General features: G+C 40.6%; 1 protein-coding gene across 1 annotated transcript; it reads left to right on the top strand.

The window, feature by feature from the left end:
• The first annotated feature begins 2,804 nt into the window (after positions 1-2,804).
• Positions 2,805-26,396, top strand: LOC310844143 (suppressor of tumorigenicity 14 protein-like). Its single transcript, XM_083737911.1, has 18 exons — positions 2,805-3,016; positions 3,174-3,342; positions 4,240-4,364; positions 5,415-5,482; positions 6,545-6,741; positions 6,831-6,869; positions 9,230-9,446; positions 10,604-10,746; positions 11,647-11,744; positions 13,426-13,538; positions 14,729-14,862; positions 17,756-17,860; positions 18,456-18,569; positions 19,945-20,064; positions 21,851-22,034; positions 22,504-22,778; positions 23,266-23,402; positions 24,331-26,396. Exons 1-18 carry the CDS (start codon positions 2,936-2,938, stop codon positions 24,487-24,489), a joined length of 2,478 nt encoding a protein of 825 aa, XP_083594037.1. The 5' UTR covers positions 2,805-2,935; the 3' UTR covers positions 24,490-26,396.
• The last annotated feature ends 286 nt before the right edge of the window (positions 26,397-26,682 follow it).

The following is a 26,682-nucleotide window of genomic DNA, read 5'->3' as shown; positions in this document are numbered from 1 at the left end:
AACTAGCTTACTATACAAACTTTGTTGTTTAGTCATTTAGTCGTGTCTGACTCTCCATGACCCCATGGACCAGAGCACACCAGGCACTCCTGTCTTCCACTGCCTCCTGCAGTTTAGTCAAACTCATGCTGGTAGCTTCAAGAACACTGTCCAACCATCTCGTCCTCTGTTGTCCCCTTCTCCTTGTGCCATCAATCTTTCCCAACATCAGGGTCTTTTCCAGGGAGTCTTCTCTTCTCATGAGGTGGCCAAAGTATTGGAGCCTCAGCTTCAGGATCTGTCCTTCCAGTGAGCACTCATGGCTGATTTCCTTCAGAATGGATAGGTTTGATCTTCTTACAAAGTTAGAATTTTCAATTCTTGCTTCCCTCCCTGGTTTATACACCCGCATGAATGCAACTTCAATAGATGACTTGCAGATGTGAAAGATTACTCACAAGTTGAAACACATCATCTGATCTCACCTCAAGTGCAATACTCTGCAGTGGAAAGGTCTGCCAGATTCAGGTGCCAGTGTCATTCGTGCTGAGAAAGCAAATAATAGTTCATACATAAGTGCAAGTCTAAAACACCGTAATGAATGCTCTGCAAGGGATAGACGTCAGTGGCAATTTAGAACATGCTCATTTGATGATATGATTGGAGGCCAGAAATGTTCTCTAGGACTTCTTTCCCCCTCATGTCACTATTCTGAGGGTTTATCCACACCTCTGCTTGCCCAGACCACATTCCCCATGGAAAACCTGCTGTTTATCTCTTAATTGGAGCGAACATCAATCAGGTTTTCTCTGGACTGATGTTCAGTATGATTTAGCACTGAAGAGTGGATTTTCTGAGGGAAAGTGTTGAGGCAAAGGCAAAACAGCCCAGATCCGTGCCTAGAAAGCATGGGGCAAGTGGGAAACAGTACCGACATGTGCTTTCTAGGCATAGGACAAGCAGAAGTGTGGATGAGCTGCAGTTCGGGATAAATGAAGTATCACTTCTGCAGAAAGTGACCTCAGCTCAGAGGGCTGCCAGGATTTGCAGACAACAAAGAGCTGCTGGGAAAGAAGAAAATAGAAGCATGCTTGGGGGAATACCAAGTTCTACAGAAATACACAAAAAAAGGAAAAAACATAAAACATCAGCCAGCAAAAATCAAACAAATGGCCCAGCAATAACGGAGCATATTCAATAGCCACATAATGTAGATTGTTAGTTGGAAAAGAAAGTGGGGAGATGGGAAGTAGAGTACTCTGCTTGAAAAGAATTACTGGCTGGAGAAGGCACCGACATTTTGTTGCAGGTCCCACTTGCTGGCGTTTCATTTATGCCATTTTTTGGACTAGTTACAGTCTTGTGTGAATAGAATCTAAGCCATCCTGAGTCTCTAAAATAGGGCAGAGAAGAAGTATGACCACATGGATCCTAATACAGTGGTACCTCGGGTTACATACGCTTCAGGTTACATACTCCGGTAACCCAGAAATAGTACCTCGGGTTAAGAACGTTGCATCAGGATGAGAACAGAAATCGTGCTCTGGCGGCGTGGCGGCAGCAGGAGGCCCCATCAGCTAAAATGGCGCTTCAGATTAAGAACAGTTTCAGATTAAGAATGGACCTCTGGAATGAATTGTTCTTAACCCGAGGTACCACTTTATGTGGTTGTTTTACACATTTATGAACCACATTCCTGCTACAGCAGGACACAAGACAAAGTACACCTATTACTCTGGTGTAAAGTAAAATGAGTTAACTTGGGCTACACATATACATCATATATTTACAGGACATGACTACCCCCAAAGAATCTTGGGAGCTGTAGTTTGCGATGGTTGCTGGGAACTGTAGCTGTGTGAGGGGTAAACTACAAATCCCAAGAGAAGCAATATGCTTTAAACATGTTTCAAATTTATGGTGTGTATTATTACCCTTCACTACCTTCAGGGGGAATGCCCTGCTATTAAACCGTCAAGAGAGGAACCGCTTTACTACCTCTCCTGCTTGAAAGTCCACAACACAGCACAGTGAAGAATACCGACAAATGCCAGTAAAATGTTGCGATTCTGATCTCATCATACCATCAAAGCATGTTAGCATGCCAAAGATGCACAGGGCAACTATGCTAGATATTAGATAACCTTGGGTTTCTGTAAGTTCATAATAGGCTTTTAATTTAACTAAATTGTTGATAGATTTTCTTTTTCTATTTGGGGTGGGGTGAGGTTAAGAATAACATCATTCCAGAAGCAGATTTTTTTTATTTATTTTTTAAAAAACCCTATATCATTTAAATACCCCTCCCCCCAGTGTCCTGTAAACAAAGAAGCCAAGAAGTTCTACTCAAAAGGGTAAAGTGTGTGCAAGGTTTTCAGACTTTTAAATACGTCCCTCAACCGTAACCATGCTGTAACAAAATCCCTCTGTGTTCTTAATTACTGTTCTCGGTTCACTTGGTTTTGTTGCAAGGATGTAAGCATTTTAAAAGGGTCAGTAAGTTCCTTTGATTTCACTCAGGCTATTTCAGTCATTGTCCGAGTTGCTCATTACAGCTGATATTCTTTCCCCTCCCTTTGTTTTAAGAAATGCTGGTGCGCATGCTGTAAAGCGCTGCTATCAAAGTTTTTGCATGAATAGCATTGGGGTTTGTCTCATTTGTCCATTTTCAAAGGAGATGCTATCTCACCCGAGATTCCTTTTGTGTAAACCTGATCCCATCTGCCCTGTTTGGAAAAGAAAGAGTTACAGTCAGGGTGGCTTATTTTCCTTCCCACCTACTACCTGAACCACAGGTGCTTAGCCGGGAGGCTGTTTAGTCATATAGCAAAGGAGAACCAAGGACAACAATAAGAGGGAAAGGCATTGTTTCCCCTGAGGTTCCAAATACAAAAACCCTAGTTGCTTCAAGGATTTTGATATGTAGAACGGCAGAACAAACCAGGGAAGCATCATCATGAGGTCTTTCCCATCCAGGCGCCTCTCTGTTATATACAGCATACCTACTCCTTGTGACTCACAGTTTCTCTCTGGACTGGTAAGAAATTGCAATTTGGTTTCCTAACACACTTGTAAATTGCTCATGAATAATGCAACGATTAATTCGCTTGTCAGCTGAGCAAAGGCAGAATCATTTTCCTCGATTTGCTTGCCGATTCCTTCCTTCCTTCCTTCCTTCCTTCCTTCTTGAACAGGGTCTGCCTTTTCATCACAGCCAGGCTTCACAAGAAGATATTGCGAGTCGAAAGCATTCTTTTGGCCAAAAAGTGCATTTTCATTTCTGGAAAAGATGTCTTTTACAAACGTTACCTGTGATTTCCTTGACTGTCACTGTGATTCTGCTGGTGCTGTACTATACGTTATGTAAGTGTCACTATTGCAAGCTTTTAATTTCTATAAGCATGTAAAGGTTGCCCTCATTGCTTTTCAAGCAGGTTGATGTCAAAACTATTTTTAATGGGTTTTTATTTAGTTCCGGGTTGCCAATGATGTATCGTGTTTATGACAAATATTCATAACCAACTAGTTTTGGCACACTATGAGAATCTTGTGTTTTTTGTCTTTTTGTCCTAAACTCATTAGATAGTGGTCCCAATACAACAAAAAGGAATCTATGAGCTGAAATTATTATTATTATTATTATTATTATTATTATTATTATTAATTGTAGCCCCATCCATCTGACTGGATTGCCCCAGCCACTCTGAGTGGCTTTTCTTTAACAAATCTGCTTTCCACTAATGCAAAAAGTTGATGCAATGGGGGAACACTCTGTACTCAGGATCTATGGTTTGCAAATATTGCTAATTCTACACTAACTGCAAAGCCAAATAATTTAAAAGTGTTGCCCCTTGGGTCTGAATTTAGCTTGAACCTTTTAAAAAAATGGTTAGAAAACATACAGATAAAAATCAATAACATTTCAAAGTTAAGCATTTGCATAGTGTGTGCAAGAAAGTCCTACATACACCTTCTTGATCACTTGAGAATATTATGAGCAGGCACTGACAAAAGTCAGAGTCATCCAATAGTTGTGTCTTCAATTGAATCCAGTGAAAGTGGATTTCCATTTGAATACGGAAGATCATCTGATAGTATTTTTTGAATAAAATTTTGTAGTTGACTTTGATTTGATGTTGTGTATTAAAAGGAAGGGTCTTCCTATTAATACAGAAGTTATGCCTTTTTAAGCAACCTCCCCCCCCCCACACGAACTAACCTGTTTTTGTTTTGCTAATATTTCCCCTCCCTTCTTTTCAGCTCCTGCATTCTCTTTCATCTACATTGGTGGAAGTCTAGAAATTCCTAACTTGACCTACACAAGTGACCTAATGCACCCCAAATCGCATACGTTTATATTGCAAGCTGAAGCTGTCCAGAATTGTGTGAGTTTGCCTATGGAAAATATAAAGGACTACATTTTGGTTCAAATTTCATTTGATAGGTTTTGTACTTGGGATATGCCGCTGATGAAACTAGACCTGCTGAGGCACGGTTAAGGGACATGCACCTATCTTTTTTTGAGTTGCCTTAAAGGGAGGATTGTGGTGGCTTGATCAAAATTGAAGACCATTACCAATGTCAGTCTTCCCACTAAGCATGCCGAGACAACCTGGTATGGGCAGCACTTTTCACACCCACCCAAAAAGTGGTCAATTTGTATTTTTGCTGTTGAACAAGGGTGCCACTTTGACGTTATGCTTTAGGAACTGAACTATCTTAAGCTTTCTAGAATTAGAAAAACACACTCTCCGGTCCATTTCCTGTAAGCAGAGTTGTGTCTTCTTTGGCTTTGCACAGTAGATATTTCATATATATCCTCTGCCTACTCAGAAATAGTCCCCACTGAGTTAAATACAACTTAGCCCCTAGTAAGCTTGTATATGATTGCCGCCTTAGTGCATTTCTTTGTGGAGATTTTTGGACAATTAGTTTATATTTAAATCAATCCTCTTTTCAAATTCCCTCTTCCAGCACAACAATACTTGCTTTCTTGCACTTCTCTCCCAAGTTTACTCTATTTGCGAGATCAATACACTTTTCTAGCTCCGTGCTAACAGAAGGCTTGAAAATACAAAGCATCTCTCTGTTAGCCTGCATTTCCCAACTGAATTCACCAGGTACCTCAAAGCTGCTTTGTGCATGGGTTGCATGAGTGGACCATGACCTGATTAGAAGCCAGAAATGACAGAGATCTTAAATAATCTAAATCAATACTGATTTTTGTCATTCAATAACTACTATTTCATGAAGAATCAGTATCATGCTGCCTTGTAAAAATGAATCGACCAGTGCTGGCTACCTACTTATTTGTGCTAGACATAAAACAATGGCAAGAAAATGTTTTTGTTACTCAGAACACTTTTAAAAAACTGTATATTTTACAGACCTTTTCTTGTTCTTTATATGTAGTTTTCTAATCATTTAACTCTCAGTTTCCAGAATTGTATGGATCTTCTGCCTTAGGGAATTATTACTTGACATCTGTTATTACTGCTTTTAGGTAAGTACCAGAATTTCAAAAACCCCTTTTCAGACTGTAGGCATTTGTTGTCTTTTCTATTCATGTTTTCAAAAATCAGAAAATAATAATATTAAGTAGAGGATCTCATTAGGCATTTAGTCTTATTCCAGTTCAGATTAGACTTTGGCTGGAATTCTAAATAAACTTCCCATTCCATCTCAGATGAATCATGAGCCTTTTTGAAATAGTCTAAGCAGGGGAAGTGAATGTGAAGGTCAGTGGATGGTTAGCACTGGTCTAAGACTATTTGCTGCCCAAGTCAAAGAACATATACAAAAGCAATGAAACTTAGTTCAATGCAGCTCATTTCTGCCTTTGCTGCATACACAATATACATTTTAAACACATTCAAAAGACATTTCCCACCTCAATATGAGCATTATGCCTCATGAGATGAATGAGGCTGAGAGACAGTGACTTGGGCTGGGTACACATTACCAGATTAAAATGAAGCTAGGTTGCTCTTTTTCTCTGTTTGGATCAAAGCTGTTTTTGATTGTTTGTTTGAGGGGGGAGATGGATATCAGAGCATAGTATTTCATGAGAAATGGCACGATACCTAAGGATTGTGGCTAAAATGGTGTTTATACAGCTTCCCAAACCAATGGTGGGAGCACGCTAGATTCAGAATAGACAGGAACTGGTCTACAGTCATGTATAATGCCACATAAATATTGTGCAACTGAGGTTAAATGTGAACCAAGGACTTCCCAGTTCACCAGCTCCTTTCAGATGTGCATAGCCACATTGTTAGTGGTTGCATTTCACCCTTAGTTTATGGTGAAGTGCAGGATCTGAATAGTAAACAACCATCTTCATGTGAGCAGGAATCTCCCTAGGGAGGAAAAAAGAAAAAAAAGTCTCTGTGAGCATGGATTGATTGGTGCTTGTAGTTTGAATGTGTGACCCCATTTAACTCACAGACTTCTCCCCATGTGCTGCAAATCTGCCCTGATACCCTTGAGCACAGGCAGAGAGGAACAAGACGTCCCTCTCCAAGCCAATGCTCTTCTTCAATCTTATTTTGTCATCTTCCTCCAGTGAAGGAAAGAGTGGCCTTCGAGCTTATTACTGGAGTACATTTTGGGCCCCTCAAGATATGGTTCTTTCTATTCAAAATCTGTCTTCGACGAAGCAAAAGCAAATACTCAGTAAACGGGCACCTGCAACTGAAAACAGCACAGCTGAAGTATATTCTTTGGAGGAGGATTTTGATGTTATTACCATGGAGCTCTTTGGTAACATTATTTTTTATATTCTTTAGAAGTTCCAATAATTCATAGGAATGCATATGCCACTAATTTTGAGGATTCTTCATCATTTTTAGTTTCAGATTCTATGGACTATGATGTGACATGGAAAGCAGGTAAGAGCTATGTTTGTCCCCATTGTCCAATGGCACACCATTTCAAATGTTGCTCCAGCACAACTTTCTTTTGTTTCATCAGCGCTTGCTCTTAAGTTGAACCTAAAGGATTCAGTGAATAAGAGGAACATCTCCAGCTGAAGAGTCATGGAAATGAACAGGGTTGCTCAAGGCCACCTTTGCACTCCTATGCAACTCATTTTCATTCCAAGGCTGCTTCTGCAGAAAAAAAAGTATTGCACTCTGAGTCAGTTGCAACTATTGTCTGCAAAGATGGACAGACCTATTCATTTCAGCTCTCCACATTTCTGCAGCAATCTGCCACTTTAAAAAATCTTTGCGAAATCTTCATGAAAATTCACCAGCCCTTTAGCATGACATGAATTTATCCTAATAAACAGATTTTTGCATCCAGTGTTGACTAATATACATATTTATGCAAGCAATTTTCCCTTACAAAACCCTTTTTTGTATGTTATGTTCACTAATAAAGATATTTTGCATAGATGCTTCCCTAACAGATGCCAGAGAGAGAAAGAGTTCAGATGGAGAACTGGACTGCAAAATTTTGAAAAGGGAGAATGTTGAAGGATAGTTGTGTTTTGGTTCACCCTGCGGTTTGAGAAATGCAAATTATGTAGTTCCTTGTTAAAATGCAAACAAAATCAAATTTCTTCTGCATCCCTATTTTCAGCTTATAAAAATGAATCCAGACTATTTAAGCATTTCCAAAGGGCCTTCTCCTAATCTTCTAAATCTGGGACTGTAATCCATTCAAAGTTTCTCAGTAGATGGTGTTATAACAGTGGCAAACTGAAGTCTGTGTATGGATCCCCATGTTGCCAAAATAGCACTATCCATGCATAAGAGGGAGGGATAATAATCATACAACAGGCAGAGAAGGGACATAAGGAGAACTGAACCCCAAAATGAGCACTGAGCTGATTGACAGTTATGTGTACTTGTGACTGAAAACTGAGGAAAAGGGGAATGGAATGGACTATCTTAGAAGAGGACATGGCTGGCTGGAGAGCTCCACACTGCAGCATTTTTCTTACAGGCCCCACTTGTCAGTTGCATAATTGGCCAATTTAAATCAATGTTGCACTCTCAAAATGTGAGGTATGAGGAGTTATTTGCTTATTTTATAAAGGCTGTATAAGAACTTGCTAGAGACATGTGGAAGAGAGTGGTGGTGGCGGCGGCAGCAGTAGATTATCAGGAGTGCACTTGCTGGCCAGCTCCTGTATCTTGAAGTAGTAAACAGAGCACACATAGGCTTTGTCCACAGCTTTAGGTGAACAAGCAGATGGGGGAAATGAGGGCAGCAAGACCAGTACTGTTCCCTCCATCCATGTATTCCTACCCCCACAGATGTCATCTGAGTAGGATCTCTGGAAGGGGCCAGAAGCCTTGATCTCTGCTCCAGCCCTTCACCAAAGATAAGAACAAAAATCTCCCTCTCTTTTGGGAATTGCTTCTGTGCCTTGAAGCATGCTGCTCAAAGATTATGGCATGATAACAGCAGATCAGTTCTGAGCTGTTTTGTCCCTACAATATGACTGTAATTAATGGGATGATATGTGAGAAGAACCGTAATTGTTTAGTCCTGCTGGCTGGGCCACAATATGGTCTTAACCTCTGGATAAACTAAAAAGAAGAAGACCGATATGCTGACATGGTTTATGGATCTGAGAAATTTTGAGCTGGCTTGACTTAGTGGACTAACAATTAAACTGTTCGCCTCAACAGCTGTGGACAAGTCAGTCATGATTCCTCATCCGCACAATGGGTATGGTGAAGCTCACAATGATCTTTTTAATGCCGGAAGGGTTAGATATTATACAAATGATGTTTTCTGTATTTACCTTAAGGATACAGCTGTAGTCGGGAGTAAGCCCCATAGACCTCAGTAAGATTTCTAAACAATTGTGCTTAAGAAAGTGCTGTAAGAAAGAGGAATTGTCTCCAACTGTGTGCTCTACTTAAGCTGATGTGTTTCACCTGCTTTTTCCAATAGTTGATGCACTTAGAGCTGCTTTGCATTCAATTATCTGGTGAAAGGTGCTGGCTTGGTACAGAGAAATTCAAGTCTTCTAGCCACTAATCAGGTGCCCAGTGTAGATCCTTTTTCATCTCCTTTGTGCCTCCGCCTTGTCCCAAAGGAGGACAACTTCATGGGGTGAGAGCATAGCACAGAGCTGTCTCATAATGTATTCAGTCCTTGTCTGATGTGATGGACAAGCCTGCCTTTTGTGGCGTAGACAACTGGTTCCTGGGATCTGGGCCGACAGGGTCTGGATTCATTTCTCTGCTTTTCTGCTTTTCAGCCACTGATTTATTTTGGTTTTGTCTACCAGTGGCCTTTGACCTCTATGCAAAGCCTGGTAATAATAGGACCTTAACACTGATGAATCCTAAGAGACCTTTTTATCAGTGGAGGCTGCGAGTTCCATCGGACCACGTTGTGAGACTAGTGGTTGTTCCCTTGCATAGCGTGACTCCTGGGAGCTGTGCATCTCACAGGCTATCCGCATATGACTTCCTTCTCCCTCTGCAAAATAAGATCATTACAAGGTAAGAGCATTTTAAAAGTTTGCTCCATGCTGGAGATCTAATGAGGTTGAGGGTACATTTTATCATATGTGGTGGACTTGTAAAAGAGTATTGGGAAATGATATATAATGAACTGGGGGGAAATGTTTAAAAGTGCCTTTCAAAAAACAAAAACAAAACAGAGTCCTTTTTGTTGGGGATAAATTTCCAGGTGTCAAAAAAGACTATTTATGTATGCTAGCCTCAAAATGGAAAATGAGTGAGGTCCCAACCAAAGAAGAATGCCAATTTAAACTGATGGAATACACACAGCTTGCAGTTTTAACATATAGAGAACAAGAAGAATGTATGTTTAAAGAAGACCGGAAAATGTTTACAGTATACATGGATGAAAACTGTGTTCATTTAAAAATGCTGGTGGCTTTAAGATAAATCCAACAGTGTAAATAAGTTTTGATGGATGTAGCAATGGATTACAGAATGGTTTAGTTTATGTAAAATATGCAGGGATGTAAGGTATGCGAAGAGACGCGGGTGGCGCTGTGGGTTAAACCACAGAGCCTAGGAGCTGCTGATCAGAAGGTCACAGTTCGAATCCCCGCAATGGGGTGAGCTCCTGTTGCTCGGTCCCTGCTCCTGCCAACCTAGCAGTTCGAAAGCACGTCAAAGTGCAAGTAGATAAATAGGTACCGCTCCGGCAGGAAGGTAAACGGCGTTTCCGTGCGCTGCTCTGGTTCGCCAGAAGCAGCTTAGTCATGCGGGCCACATGACCCAAAAGGTGTACGCAGGCTCCCTCAGCCAATAAAGCAAGATGAGCACCGCAACCCCAGAGTCGGCCACGACTGGACCTAATGGTCAGGGGCCCCTTTACCTTTAAGGTATGCAAAATGAACTGTGGAAAAAGAAGGGAAGTCATTGGTTTAAGGTTGTTTAAATGAATATTTTGAAATGTAAATTAGAAAATGTAATAAAAATTATATAAATAAAAATTAAAAGTTTGCTCCATAGACACAAAGCAGTGCGCTCTCTCTCTCTCTCTCTCTCTCTCTCTCTCTCTCTCTCTCATTACATGGGATAGAGCACCCTGTGTCCCAAGGCCCCTTGGGTGGTACGTATAGTAGTGGAAGAGATTTTCTGCTGTCCAAATCAGCTTTGTAATCTGCCTGGATGTATTTCAGATGGTGTGGGTCGTCCGGGGCCTGGACGTCCCCAGTTATACGTTTAACTTCATCGAGTAATGTCATGTTGGTCACATTCTCATTGGACCGAAGAAAAGAGAGCAATATATTGAATGCATATTTTCAAGCAGTTCCTAAAATTGGTATGTAGTTGCCAGATGCCAAGCATTGTTTGTGAACAACTTTTGATGGCTCACATGTAGTTGTGTTATATTTGAAATATTTATGTGGATTTAAAATGGGGTTAGACATGGATTCAAGGATTATTTTGACCTGACTCTATAATAATATTAGGGTTCTCTAAGACTGACATGGGTTGCATGAAACTATCCACTTTTTGGCTGTATTGAATGACTCGTGATTCAAGTGACTTGGGACAGTAGCTCTCTCAAGTTCACAATGGCATTTAGAAGAGTGAGCCAAGTGATGAAAGATGCTTTGGGGGGAATACTAATTCTGTCACCCTTCTTATTACAAACGTATACAAATCTGTTGCAAATTTTTCTCAAAGCGGATGGTGGCAAACTGAGCTGCCTCCACATTTCATCACTGTGAAAGCATATTCTCTGAGCAGCAAAACAACCAGCTTCTGAAAGTCAGTGAAGGGGGTTCCAAATGTCATTTGTTGTATGATGCATAGGGGGAAATAAGTGAATCATCGTACTTTGTATGTGTTTTCCCTTGCACAATGAGAAAGGAAGAACCCCTTTGGCCTAGCAGAGTAGAGAGAGTTATTTCTATGCCATTCTTTCTTTCCTGAGGGAAAAGCCAGATGATCTATTAGCTCCACAACTGTGCACTTAGATGCAGGTTTTTTAAAATCAGGTTGCCCACGCAGAACACCTGATCTATATTTGGTGGTGGTGGTGAATTTAATACTACCCACCTATAGTAATTCTTTTTTGCTCCACCACCTCGGACCAGCTACTTGCATATGAAAAAAAACCTTCCATTCACTTCAAGAAGAGCTTTTCCCATGCTTTCCATAACAAGAGATGAGCAGTTCTTCAGAATAATAATGTTTTGTTTTATTTTCTCCTTAGTATGTGGTGGTCGATACATCTCTTGGAATGGGACTGTAATTTCTCCATACTACCCAAGTTACTATCCACCGAATATTGACTGCCACTGGATTATTAGAGTATGTACTCTTAGAAGTAACAGAGAACTTTTTAATGAAAATCTTTTAAAAACTTGATTCCCCCCCCCAAAAAAGAAAGCTCTTCTAAAACAAGGAGACCAGAAAAACAGAAGGAAATAATTTTAAATGAAATGACAGATCTTACATACATGTGATTATCGTTTGTGTGGTGAGGAGAAATAGGCATTATATCAGCCTAATATGGATTTTGGATTGTTATAACATTGTGCCCTAATCTTCCTCGAAGAGACTAGGGTAGCATTCATGATCCTACTGCACTCTCTATTGCAGTCAACTCACATCTTGCACACGTGTAACGTGTGCGATCACAGCTTTACGCTCTTGGCAGCTGGCCAGCTGGAACTGAACAAATGAAACACACGCAAGGTGAAGAGCTTAAAAGCTCTTAGATTTTCTTACCAGGCTCAGGGAAGATCTCACACAGGCTCAGGAGGCCCTTGTGGGATATCTCTGGGCCATCTGAGATATCACTACATTTTGCGAGCCCACGTAAGATTTTCCCAGAGCCTGGTAAGCAAGGCAGAAAGCTTAAAAGTACCATATTGGCCTGAATATAAGCCTCACTTTTCCCTTCCCCCAAATTCTGACCATGAAAAGTTAAAGTGTGGCTTATATTCATGATCTTACAGTATGCAGCCAGGAGCGCGGCAAAGCGGCGCCCACCCCGCATGTAGTCCCCCATCCTCTCCCCCAAGGCCGGGAAGGGAGAGAATGAGGGAGGGGAAAGGCCGCCAGCAACACAGTGCAGTTCCCACCTCCCTGCCCAGTATGCCCAGGAGCAGCGAGGAATGGAGCAGCTTATATTCGGGTATTTTTTTCTTTCCCCCCTCCAATTTTAAAGGTGTGGCTTATATTTGGGTGCGGCTTATATTCAGGCCAATATGGTACTTTTTGCAGTGGGAAAACCGGGGCACATAAACACATTGCAATCTCATGCTCATTGAAAGAAGGGGGTTTGTTTCCGTTATCATCCCGCCTATGTTAAGTTGGGGGGGGTGTCGGAATCTCCGCTACGACCGAGCTACTCCTCTGGTCGAGCCCTCCGGAATCTCCTCCGATAATGATTAATGACCTGAGCCTTTGATAAGGCTCCAGGCACATTCCCCATTCACCAGAGTATCCAAAACAGCAGAAGGGATGAGAAATATGAGCTACATTGCTAGGCTTTATTTCTCACTACGCAGACAGAAAAGAAATATACATGCTCTCTCTGTGAAAGCAGAGAGCAACTGAAGAACAAAGGAACAAGAAACCAGTAACATCACATCCGTCTCCCAACAGAAACCAACAGGGGAGAGGGTATGTTCCAGGTATGTGTGTAATGGATCCCATTCTATAATCTACGGTAGTGAACCTGTGGTCCACTGGATGTTCGTAGACTCCAGTTTCCATCAGTCCCAGCCAACTTGAGCAGTGCTTAGGAATTATGGGAACTGTAGTCCAACAATATCTGGATGGCCGCACAAGTTTCCCATACCTTCTATGCCCACTTCCCTGGGTGTACCACTGAACTTGGTAGGACTTACATCTCAGTAGACCAGACAGGATCGCACTGTTCATGTGCTTAGGACCAAGAGGCAGGTTGTTTTTAAGTATTAAAAGTACAATAAATGTTCTTCCCCATGCTTTTTATTTTTTTAAATGCTTTTTTATATCTTAGGCACCACTGCCTGGCTATAGATTGCTGCTAAAAATTCTTGTAATACAAGTTCAGGAACCATCCCTTGGATCCAATAGATGTGATAAAGATTGGTTGGAAATTGATGGAATTAGGTGAGCTACAACCTTTTCTTCTACTTTTCTTGAAACAACTCTGTTGACATCCATAGGTGAAGAGTCGTTTCTGGTTATAGATAATTAAAAAAGGAAAGGGTTGTAAGTCAAATTAGAATAATAAAATTTGAAAAACTGACCACATTTTGCCACAATGTAGGGTTGCCATATTTTTAAGAGCAAAAAAGAGGACACTATGATGACTAAATACCCCTACTATATGTAGGCCATAGAAGCTGTGATATATTGCTGAGGGGGGCAGGGGAAGAGAAGACCATTCATTATGTCTATGACACATTCATCAAGTATAGCCGGAGACATTTTGGCAAATTAAAAAAATCTACCCAGACAGAAATTATGCCCCTGAAAAAGAGGATGTGTATTGGAAAATGAGGACACAAAGCAACCCTACCACAATAGAACCAAATTTCAACTGACTGAGTGGTTTAACTGACACCCCCTCTTACTTCTGAAAAATGGAGCTCTGTGAGGAGAACAGGGGTCCCCTAACAACTCTCAGCACCCTTAACAAAGTACAGTTCCTAAAATACTTTGGGGAAAGCCATGAATGATAAAAGTGGCATGAAACTGCTTTAAATGTATAGCACAGATGAGTCCTTAATCTGGACTGGAATTCTGAAAAATGACAACTGTAACACAATCTTGAGTCATGAGAAGTTGTCAAAACGACAAGTTATGATGAATGCAATTAAAGAGGAGCAGTCCTGTGCCGCCTGTGATGGAGGCTGAGAGACCATAGGATGCTATGGACATCCCTTTCCACAGAAAGCTCCACTGCAATTACTCTCCCACTGTCAGTGAGCTGAAGGCAGTAGGAAGAAAAAGGGACGCCTTGGGTCCAAAGACCTCCTGGTTTCTCCATCACCTTCTCACTGCCTCGCCAAACCAAGGAAAGAACTGTGCCAGCCTTGGAGATGGGGTACTTATTTTCCCTTCCATTGACCCTACTTCTACACCGTCCACTATAGAATCTCTCCACCACCATCTTATGGTTGCTCCGCTTGGTTGCAATCCTATACTTACTGACCTGGGAGTCCCATCAAATTCCATGAGGCTTACATCTGCGTAAGCATGCACTATAGAATCGCACTGCAAATACACTCTTTGATTAGTTCTATTATAGTGATGTATTATATATCTGTAATTTTGTTGTGTTTTATTCATATCAGATATTGTAAACCTATTGGGGAAGGCAGCAGGGTCAAGGAATATGGCTATTCAGTGGCCATCCATTTCCATTCAGATGAACTGGTCACACACAGGGGTTTTCATATTGAATTCAGAGCTTTCAGCCACACAGACCGTAAGTGGACACAGATGTACGAAGTATTAATAGCATTATCATGGTCATTTACTGATTGAGTATGAACACAGTTCTTCTAGCTTGTCCCAAATGTGCCTCCTTCACACCTATGTCTATCCCTATTATGAAGCAGGAGGAGTCAGCAGATCTGAGACTACAATTGAAAGTTCAACAAATGTTTGATTTTTTGGTTTGCTAGAAAAATGCTTACCCCTAATGATTGGTATACATGTGGGTTGAGGGCTTGTGAATAAACAAATAGTCAATGTCATCCAATGAGCTTCATGGCTGCGTGAGGGTTTGAACTCTGGTCACCCAGGTCCTACAGGTCCAACACCCTAACCACTATACCACACTGGATCTCTTTTTTTAATTTTTTTATTGGTTTTCCAACACAGATTAAAAACAAAACAACACACAATACATAGACAAACAAAACATATAAACATGTATAATTTCAAACCTCTTTTTCGTAAACCTTACTTCCCAGACTTCCCCTTACCTCCCCTTTTCTGCATCCCTGTTTTGAGATTTTTTCAACAACTCCTCACACCAATTGTCTAATTACTTATTTTCTTTTTTAGCTTCTTCTCATACTTAATCAATTACAGCTATAATTCAATATTTTCTTTTCCCTTGACATTTTAGCACTCTTTAATTTTACAACAGTTCTTAAGATATACTTTAAATTTCTTCCAATCTTCTTCCACCGTCTCTTTTTCTTGGTCACGGATTCTGCCGGTCATCTCCGCAAGTCCCATATAGTCAATCACCTTCGTCTGCCATTCTTCCAATGTGGGTAGTTCTTGTGTCTTCCAATACTTTGCTAAAAGAATCCTTGCTGCTGTGGTGGCATACATAAAAAACATCCTATCCTTCTTAGACACCACTTGGCCGACTATGCCCAGGAGAAATGCCTCTGGTTTCTTATGAAAAGTACATTTAAGTACCTTCTTAATTTCGTTATAAATCATTTCCCAGAAGGCCTTAATCCTCGGGCAAGTCCACCAGAGGTGGTAGAAGGTACCTTCAGTCTCATTACATTTCCAACATTTATTATTGGGCAAATGATAAATTTTTGCAAGCTTGACTGGGGTCATGTACCACCTGTAAATCATTTTCATAATATTTTCTCTTAAGGCATTACATGCCGTAAATTTTATACCGGTGGTCCATAACTGTTCCCAGTCAGCAAACATAATATCATGACCAATGTCTTGTGCCCACTTAATCATAGCTGATTTAACTGTCTCATCTAGTGTATTCCATTTCAACAGCAGGTTATACATTCTTGACAAATTCTTAGTATTGGGTTCTAACAGTTCTGTTTCTAGTTTTGATCTCTCCACCTGGAAGCCAATTTTCCTGTCTTGTTTGAACACTTCCATTATTTGATGGTAATGAAGCCAATCTCGTACTTTAGACTTCATTTTTTCATAACTCTGCAATTTGATTGTTCCACTCTCTTGCTCTAAAGTTTCACAGTATTTTGGCCATTTCGATTCCATATTAAGCTTTTTCATCTCCTTTGCTTCCATTGGTGACAGCCACCTAGGGGTTTTATTTTCCAACAAGTCCTTATATCGAATCCAAACATTGTATAGTGCTTTCCTGACAATATGGTTTTTAAATCCTTTATGAGTTTTTACCTTGTCATACCATATATATGCATGCCAACCAAATCTGTTATCAAAACCTTCCAAATCCAAAATGTCTGTATTCTCAAGAAGTAGCCAGTCTTTCAACCAGCAGAAAGCTGCCGATTCATAGTACAGTTTTAAGTCCAGCAGGGCAAACCCCCCTCTGTCTTTTGCATCAGTTAATATCTTAAATTTTATTCTGGGCTTTTTGCCCTGCCAGTATACCACACTGGATCTCAATGGGTTGGTATCTCTGTGGGTGATGGAGGACTGTTTGGTTGACTGTAGAAAGACATGGGCAGTGTGATGAATGACTTAAAAAGGGCTGTTATGAACAAGATACTATTCCATTCCCAACCAACCTCCCTCTCTCCTAGTGGCAGACCGAAAGTCTGTATTGGGTTACAAACCTGTTTGAAAATATAGTGTAGTCATTAGTCATCCATCCCATATAAGAAATTGCACTGAAACTCTGTCTCCAATGACTGTTATGTTCCTTGTGCTAACATACCCTTCAGGGAAGGATAAATAATAAATGCTTGGCCAGCCATACCAATAAGTTCAGTGGAGTGCTCTGCATTCACCAACAAAGGTGTCTGAACTAGGGACCTCACCAGCATTCATAACCTTTCTGTGACTCCATGTCAGTGGTCATGCCACCAAACATTGTCTAGCTGGAACATATTTTAGGTGCAGAGACAAAGGTGGGACACTTTGTAGCTAAAATCCTTGCTGTCTTCTGCTTGGGTTAAGAGATGGATGGTGTCAGAGTAGTCTCACTTGGAGATATGGGATTCCTACCTGGATCTATCAATGTGTATGCCCTGTATCTAGTTGAAGCAGTGGAAATGGGATTCATGAAATCTGTCACCATCCCTGACCATTGGTGATGTTAGCTGGGCTTATAGGAACTGTAGTCCAGCAACAGGCACCACACGATCCCTTGTCTCAGACTCTGAGATACTGTAAGATTGCAGTTACCTTGTTAGTGCTTATATGCTTCTGGTAGAGTGCTGCTATTGGCTGCAAAATTAGCCAGAACTTCTAGCCTCTGCTGGGGTATGTCCATTGCCATTTGACTTTGGTCCTCTGGTACAAGGTTATAGCTATTCTAATATGTTTTCCCCTGTCACCAAAGCGGGTTTGGGACAAATCTTATCCTACTCAGCTGTCATAACAGTACAGAATTTTACTCTGTGACTCATTGTCATCATGATTACCTATGGTAGTCTGATATTTTTCAATTCTTTCAGCTTGTCCTAGGCAATTTAAATGTTCCGACAAAACATGTGTCTCTTTAAACAGTAGATGTGATGGATGGAAAGACTGCGCCGATGGAAGTGATGAGGTAAACTGTGGTGAGTTCATCGTGAGCTAATTAGAATATTGTAAATATAGCTTGGTAAGGTATTGGCTGAAAAGAAAACAGCTTGCAGGGTTGATTGGTTGGTTAGTTTTAAACAATCAAACAGTTTATAAATTTTATGACATAAATAAATAAAATCAGAGCCATTAAGCATATAGAGCTTGAATATCATTACAGGTCATCAGACCCTTCCCTAACCCATTCGTTTATTAAAAATACCTTTCATTTTGTGAAGTGTTTTAACAGCTCAGTCAAGAATTGAGATTCATTTCATATAAAGAACTTTGAATAGCAAACTAAGCAGTAGTGATGCTAAAGAAAGTAAATTTCTCTGGTCTACTGCATGAGAAGACCATGTTTTATTGGGACATATTCTCATTTCATATTGGTTTAATAGTACTTCCTAGTTTTCAGTCCAGGATTTGGACTTGTTTCAGGTGGGACTAGGTCTTTCTAACTGAATTCTAAGGTTGTCAACAATTCCCAGGGTTCATCTTAAAAGAAGCAACGGCAGTGGATATGTGCTTTCTGGGGACATCTGCTGTTGAATGAAACACCACAGTCTTGATGATAAAATTCTTCCCTAGGCTGCAATCCCGTGAAGTCTAATTGTGGTAATGGGAAGTGTAAACACCATTCCAGGCCTTGTAAAGGAGATGGCAGCTGTGAAAGTGAGAGTGATGAGGAGGAAGACAATTGTGGTAAGAACAACATAAACAAATTTTAGACTGGGAATTACGAAAATGCCAGCAATGTAGGGCGTTCTTGCATCATTTTCTCATGGTTATGTTGATATGCACCATGCTCTTATTTGTTGCAGGAACAGTTGGCAGGGAGGGATGCTGCCACCCATCTGGTCTACCATCAGTGGTCTCACTAGTGTTTATGGGAGAAAGAGGGGGAGGAGCAAGGCAGGGGTGAGGTTGGTAGCTCAGGCACACTAGCAGAGCTAATCCAGTGCTCTCACTGGTGCATCTGCACAATGTTGACCTCTCTGCTGCTGCATCCCTCCCTCTCTCAGTAAGCACTAAGAATGCCACTGATGGGATGCCAGGTGCAGTGCACTGCCCCTTCCTGACAGCTCTTTCTGATTTATCTTATGCTTGTTTAATGCAATATGTCTAAAACATACATTATATTTGTTCCTACCACACAGGAAAAAACCCCATTTGTGTGCTTTTTCTGAAGACTAATATTCATACTTTTAAAATTATTAAATGCATGAGTACCCAAAGATGTTGCAAGGATGTTTTTTAACAGTCTGTTTTTTAAATCTCCACAATAAGACATTTTGTCCAGGATAAGCACAAAACATCTTTTAGACATGGCAGTGAAAGCAATGAAATAGTGACTGCCTGAGAGTAGTATCTCAAGAATACTGAAGAACGTGTTCTGCAAATGGGGAAAAGTTTAAACATTGTGAACTGTTGTTTTACTTATTCAAAAAGTTTACGTAAGGGCAAACAATTGCCAAGCAGAAAATTCTTGCCAAAACCTTTTTAAAAAGAAAACTAGCTCCCCTGTGCACTTTAGCCACACAACAGACTGTGCGCACACAGAAGTGTGCGTTGTTTACTGGGCACAAGGTTTCAGAATCAGATCTGAATATCTTTACATTAAACAGCTTTTCCAGTGGCAAAATGGAACTTTTGGCATGTGGAAGTCAAGGATAGAAAACAGATGCAACTTCAGACAACCTCAGACAGCATGGCCAATGCTAATAGATAATGGAAGTTGAAGTTTCAACAACATCTGGAGAGCACCATGTTGGATAGCCCTGGTCTAGGTTATCGAACATATTGCCAAGACACCTATGAAATTATACATTTAGCTCAGTCAGTAGAGCCTGAGACTCTTAATCTCAGGAATGTGCGTTTCAGTTCCACGTTGGGCAAAAGATTCCAGCATTGCAGGGAGTTGGACTAGATGACTGTCATTGTCCCTTCCAACTCTACAGCTTTGTGATTCTATGTATTTTTAGAAAATGCATTGCTTTAATTATGCTGCATGACCTATGAGGCAGCACCATGAAATGCATCATTGCTATGTTTCTCATCTGTCACTGTATTCTTTCAGCCTATAGAAGCTGCTCACAGCATGCATATAAATGTCTAAATGGAAAGTGTCCAATAAAGCAAAACCCAGAGTGTGATGGCATAAGAGACTGTGCAGATGGATCTGATGAAATGAACTGTGGTAAGTCAATAATGAGTGAACAATGAAGTGAGCTGAAATGTGTCTGTGTATTTCAGATCAGGACTATGTACACACTAATGTGCACATGGAGCTCCTAGGTACCCATTATCTAGGAATATGGTACTTTTTCATCAGTGACATAGCTGCTATATTATCTCTTTGCTCTATGCTCTGTCTTGATGGCCCAGGCCTACACTGGAGCACAAAATCTGTCCAATACAGTAAGGAGAAGAGGTTCTCATATAGTAATTCCTAAGGGTTGTAGTTTAGGGAGATTGAGAAGAAGAAAGGGTGCCATTACCATGTCTCACTCCAGTTGCTATCAATCTCTTCTACAGGCCACAAGCTCTACCACAACGTGTGTACTTCCCTACATCTCCTCCCTGACCATTATACTGAGGTTCTCATCATTCACAGAGGCCTTACATCAGAGATAGCCAACATAGTGCCTTTGAAATGTTCTTGGACTGCATTTCCCATCAGCCCCAGCTACCACGACCAAATAACCTTATTTCAAATCAATTGAACAGGAAAACTTTATCTGAAATAAAAAACCAGTGCCTTGCTCCAATGATACATTGAAGGCACAGGAGAAATCCCCTGCATTGATGGGGGAAAGGAGCTCTAGGAGTTGTCATAACATTTCTCATAATTTAATTAGAAGGAGTAGCTCTATGTGTTCAAAGGGATATGTTGACATGTGTGATTTCTCTGCTGAAGTAAGAATCGGCAAAGTGTGAGAGCGTTGCATCCACTGCAAGTCACACATGGCTCTGAATTAGGGTTTATCCTTAAAGACCTACATTGGCCCCCATTATGTTTCCGAGCACAATTCAAAGTGTTGGTGCTGACCATTAAAGCCCTAAACGGCCTTGGCCCAGTATACCTGAAGGAGCATCTCCACCCCCTTCATTCAGCCCGGACACTGAGGTCCAGTGCCGAGGGCCTTCTGACGGTTCCCTCCCTGCGAGAAGTGAGGTTATAGGGAACCACGCACAGGGCCTTCTCAGTAGTGGTGCCCACCCTGCAGAACGCCCTCCCATCAGATGTCAAGGAAATAAACAACTATCAGACTTTTCAAAGACATCTGAAGGCAGCCCTGATTATGGAAGTTTTTAATGTTTAAAGTTTTATTCTGTTTTTAGTCCTCTGTTGGGAGCCACCCAGGGTGGCTGGGGAAACCCAGCCAGATGGGCAGGGTATAAATAAAAAAATAAAAATTTATAAAGCTAGTTCCTCAATAAGGAGTGGATAACTTCTGGGTTTCCAGATGTTGCTGAACAACCACTCCCATTGCAGGGGCAGACTTCAAGCGGTGCCCTGTGTGAGGTGAATATTTAGTTCTCCCTGCCTCTCATCTTCCATTCTGCTCAATTCACTACATCCTACTTGTGCTGCCCTGTGACACCCCCTAGGCTCTGGGCGTAGTGTGTCAAAATCAGTCATGCTGCCTCAATGCCATCTGCCCATCATCCTTGACCATTGACCATGCTGGCTGGAAGTGACAGAAGTAAGAAGTCAACATCTGGAAGGCTTCAGGAACCTAACCCTGTCACAAACCCTTTACATGAAAGAGAGATGTCCCAATATACTTAGTAGGTCTTTTGTCCATGTATGTGCAATTGCACTTCTACAATGCAAATCTAAGCAGATTTACCAAAGAAAATCTAGTTAAACTAAATGGGACTTGTGCCCTAGAAAGTCTGTTCAGGATTGCAGTGCATGACTGGTAGAGTATTTTGTTTTTACATACATAACCTCCATATGTATTTCATTTTTTTATTAGCATGTGGAAGGAGTCAGGTAAAAAGACCCAGAATTGTTGGTGGTGAAGATGCAAAGTATGGAAAGTGGCCTTGGCAAGCCAGCTTGCAGCTAAAAACATATGGCCATATATGTGGTGCATCTATTATTTCAAATAGTTGGCTGGTATCTGCTGCCCATTGCTTTCAGGACTCCGATTCGATAAGGTATGCATTATATAATGTGAAGCATTCATTACTGATAAATAATCACTAGGGGCGTACAGTAACCACAAGATTTGCCTTCTATGACCTAGGTTGTGGAATGACCCCTCCCCAAAAGTGTATTTTGTGATAGCTTGAGGTTTTTTTTTAAAAAAAATGATTAATCAAGATCTAGGCCTTGGGCTGAATGGAGTCTTCCTTCCTGCTGGATTGGTGAACTGTGCTGTTGCCCGCTTTGGTTATTTTCTTAGTTTTGTTGTTTTATTTTATTAGAACTTGTATGTGTTTTATGTGGAGTTTTTGGGCGGTGGTTTATTTTGGTTTTTTTAGTAACCTGCCTTCTGAGCAATTTGGTGAAGGCTGAGCTATAAATACAAATAATAAAATGAATAAATTATGCAATTCCCATTCAAATGAATGAGACCCGTATAAGAAGAGCACATGGAAAACTGCACGTTTTGTTGTTTTTCAGATACTCTATAGCATCTGGCTGGACAGCATATATGGGTATAAAGGTCATTAACAGAAATAATGATAATCACGTAGCGATGAGATCGATCAAAAGGATCATTGTTCACCCACATTATGACCAATATATCTCAGACTATGACATTGCCCTGTTGGAAATGGAGTCACCAGTATTCTTCAATGAGCTGGTACAGCCCATATGTTTACCAAGCAGTCGTAGACTATTAATTTATGGAACTGTCTGCTATGTAACTGGCTGGGGAGCCGTAAAAGAAAATAGTATGTTCATTTCTGGATATGTTTATTGCAAATGCCAGGCATCCTAATATATTGTACCTTTTTGTGGATTGTAAATGTGAGCCACTTTGGGATCCATCCTTGGCTAAAAAGTGGAGTATAATGAATGTAATAAATAAATAACTTAAGGTATATGGCCTAGCTCAATTGGATATCACTTGTGGCAATTATAAATACATATCCTCAGTGACAAATGATGGAACTCTTTAATTTTAGTTTATTCTTAGAGGATAGTAAACTTAAGAAGCCACTAGGAAGGTAATATGCTTAGATTTGGAAATGTTCAATTAGATTAACCTTTATTCAGTTTAATTCACCATGTGCTGTGCCAATCGTTTTTTATTCTGGGAACATATAGGCAAGGAAAAGTTAAAAGATCTAAGGAAGATCTTGATTATTATTTTTTTTACCTCTCACTTTGCAATCAGAACCATCATGCTTAACCCATACAATGTTTCTGTTGTTGTAGGTGAACTTGCAAAAACACTGCAAGAAGCGAAGGTGAAAATAATTGATCAGAGTGTTTGCAACAAGCTTTATGACGATCTGATTACTTCTCGGATGCTGTGTGCTGGGAACCTTAATGGTGGCATTGACGCATGTCAGGTAAAGTGGAAAATGATTGTGAAAAGTGACACTGATTTGTACATCAGTCCTTTCAAAATTATTTTTTCCAGGAATGTTTTCTTATTCCCATAGAAAAAAAGACATTAGACATCTCTGGGTTGGATCCAGACTTAGTCAGAGTAGACCCACTGAGTTTATTTTGAAAATTAGGTAGGATAGAAGTTTTTTAAATAAACGTAACCACAATGATATCAATGGGAGTAAGTTAGTAGCAACTAACTTAAGTCCCACTGATTTCAATGGGCCTACTCCAAGCATGACTAGAAAATTATCTGACGTGTCCATTAAAGATTCTTTAAATATTATGTTCTTAACTTTTAATTTCAAGAATACTTGCATTTGAATCCTAAATGAGTACCAATTTGTACTGACATATGCCTTCTTGAGCCATATCAACCTCAACCTCATTCCTTTCTGCCTTTGATGTTGGAGTAAAATAAAATAATATCTGAGGCACATGCAACACACACCTACATATTAACTGAATCTCCTGGATCTCTAAGGCTATGTGGAAGCAGGCTTCCTCATGGTGACTCTCTTCCCAATCCTGGCTCAAGTCGTGTACCTGTAAAAGCATGTTGTCTAGACTGCAGTAGTATGTTAGTTGGGAATCAGACACATTGTGCCAAACAGTGTTAACAACAACACTAATCACAGGAGTTCAAGCATTCATTTAACCAGTCACACCCATCAGGCAACAAGTATCATCTAACACCATGTGAACCTGATAGACAATATATCGTCAGACCACAATTACACATGGTGACTTATGGGTTTTGGAAATGACTGTATAAGAATTGATAAAACAGCACAAATGTGAAAGTGTGTATCATATCACAATCCTAACTGCAAATATGCATTAGTTATGCAATGAAGCAAAAAGTGAGGCTTCTGTCCTTCCTTTTAGGGTGACTCTGGGGGTCCATTAGCCTGTTTAGGAAGAGGAAACAGATGGTACCTTACAGGCATTGTCAGCTGGGGTGAAGGATGTGCTCGACGGAATCGCCCTGGCGTTTACACCAAGATCACAACACTTTATGACTGGATTCGTCAATACACAAAATGACAGATGAGTTCTGGAGAAAGCCAAAAGTATGCGCACATTCTTATTGATGAACCAAACAGGATTTATACTATGATAAAGGAGAGACATTACAGATATATTTTGTATGGGCATGTGGAATGTATATAAAATTTTAGCAGGCAAAAATCAGTGAATGTTTCCCACTGCAAAGGGCAATATGAACGCAACCACAAGGTTTGTTTCACTGTCTTTGTTGATTTTCTTGGTGTTCCATCAACAGGGATGGGTAAATGGAGTAGCACATTTGATCACTATCTGCCTGCAAGTATTTTGATGCAGCTTCTGCTTTGCATTAGCTTTGATCTTGCTTTTGATGATTTGCTGTTAAGAGGCATGCAGGCTTTCTTCTTCCCTGACAACAAAAATTGTCCATTTCTGAGATGTATGAAGACCTTTGGAAGATACCAAATATGCTGAAAATAAAGGATGCTTTAATTTTGGGGATGGGTTTTTAGAGACTTATGAAGCTTCAATTTCCCTTCTCTGTCAGTTTCCAGAAGGTGGTTGTGTTGGTTGGCTGCAGTAAAAACGTCAAAAACCCTTGCAGCATTTTAAAGGCTAACAAGTATAAAGTTTCACAGATAATATCCCACTTCATCAGATACATGAAGTGTTATCCTGAGTTACAGGTCTATAGATACTAATTGTTGGAAGAAGAAAGGGATTATAAACAGTGAGGCCAAAGGTAAATGAAATGCAGAAATACAGTGATGAGTTATTTTAATAAGTTACCACTGTCTGTTCTTCCTACATTTCATTTTCTTCCGAAGCCACTGTGGATTTACACCTGTTACCTAGGCTAACATTTTGATACAGTGAAGAAGTGGGCTGTTAGCCTACAAATGTTTATACCATAGTAAAATGGTTGGTCTTCAAGGTGCCACAAGATTCTTCACTCTTTCAGAATTCCTGATACTATTTTGCTCTTCTCAGTGGACTTTTTAACCATCTATTCACCCACCCATCATCAACTCCTGGTAATATGAGTGTTAGGTTAGACAATGAATTGTATAGGACCTTTAGCTAACTGTGTAACAAGCTAAGCCAAAGAGATTGTTCCATCAGTTTGAGTGAAAAGTCTGTGCAGCATCCTTGTTTTGTCAAGTTCCTTTTGTACAATCAAACTATGTCCTTCCTGCTAGCATTTAGAATCACTTTCATTTCACTGAGACTATTCACATGACACCTTGTATTTAAGTTCCCTCTTTTTAATTTTGTATGTAAAGCACAGCTTCTGGCCTGGCAAATGTAATCTAAATCACCAGTAGCTCTTAGAATGCCAGTGTGATATATTCCATGATTTGAAGGCATAGGAGGCAGCAAGCTTGTTGAAGATAAGTAGGTCTGAATGTGGTCAGTTCCTGGAGAGGAAACGACCTGGGAGCCTTATACACAAAAGCAGGGGAGATTGAGAAGCAAAGCAAGAGAAAATAAAAGCAAAAGGACTTCACCAGAGGACTGTGGCTGTAAATGTTTATCTATAACCTGCCTTTCTTTCACCACAGAATGCAAAGCAATGTACACACACTTCAGAACATAAGAGCCTTGCTGGAGCGGGACAAAGGTCCATCTAGTTCAGCATATGGTTCTCACAGTGACCAACTGAAGGACTGCGGGAAACCTTGAAGCAGGATCTGAGTACAAGAGCACTCTCCTGCCTGGTGGTTTCCAGCAACTTATATTTAGAAGTATACTGTCTCTGATGGTGGAGGCAGAGAATAGCCATCATGGCTAGTAGTCCTGTCCTTTCCTTTAAGGGTGGGTAGTTCTTCAGGTTGTGTGTGCTTTGAATGATACTGAATATGCCAAGAGGCAACTGCCCACTCTTACACCTCAGCAACTTTGCAAGTAGAGGTGGATTTAAGACATGGAGCCTAGGGGGCACTGTAACTATGTTGGAGAGTGGAAGGTGAGAGGTGGGGTGGTCTTTGCTGGTCTTTCGGGTAACCCTGTTGCAAAGTTGCTTTAAATGCTAGTAATTTTTAAAGTGGTTTGGTTTTAATAGGCAGCCAGTGGAGATCCTTCAGCAATGGTGTGTGACATGCACCACCTGGGCTTCATTATTCTGCACCAGCCACAGTCTGCCCCAGGCAAAAGGGAAGCCCCACATAGAACACATTGCAATAGACTAAACCTAAAGACACCAACACATGTGCCACAGTGACTACATTATTC

The sequence above is a fragment of the Podarcis gaigeae genome, assembly GCF_964106915.1.
Source record: "Podarcis gaigeae genome assembly, chromosome: 4".
NCBI lineage: Eukaryota > Metazoa > Chordata > Lepidosauria > Squamata > Lacertidae > Podarcis > Podarcis gaigeae.
This window is presented reverse-complemented; position numbering and strand designations above follow the sequence as displayed.

Excerpts from the sequence above, each read along its gene's own strand:
- LOC310844143 (XM_083737911.1), top strand. The coding sequence starts at position 2,936 with ATGAGGTCTTTCCCATCCAGGCGCCTCTCTGTTATATACAGCATACCT. Across the intron at positions 5,483-6,544 it reads TCTGTTATTACTGCTTTTAG|TGAAGGAAAGAGTGGCCTTC; the intron begins GTAAGTACCAGA and ends ATCTTCCTCCAG. Across the intron at positions 22,035-22,503 it reads CAGGACTCCGATTCGATAAG|ATACTCTATAGCATCTGGCT; the intron begins GTATGCATTATA and ends GTTGTTTTTCAG.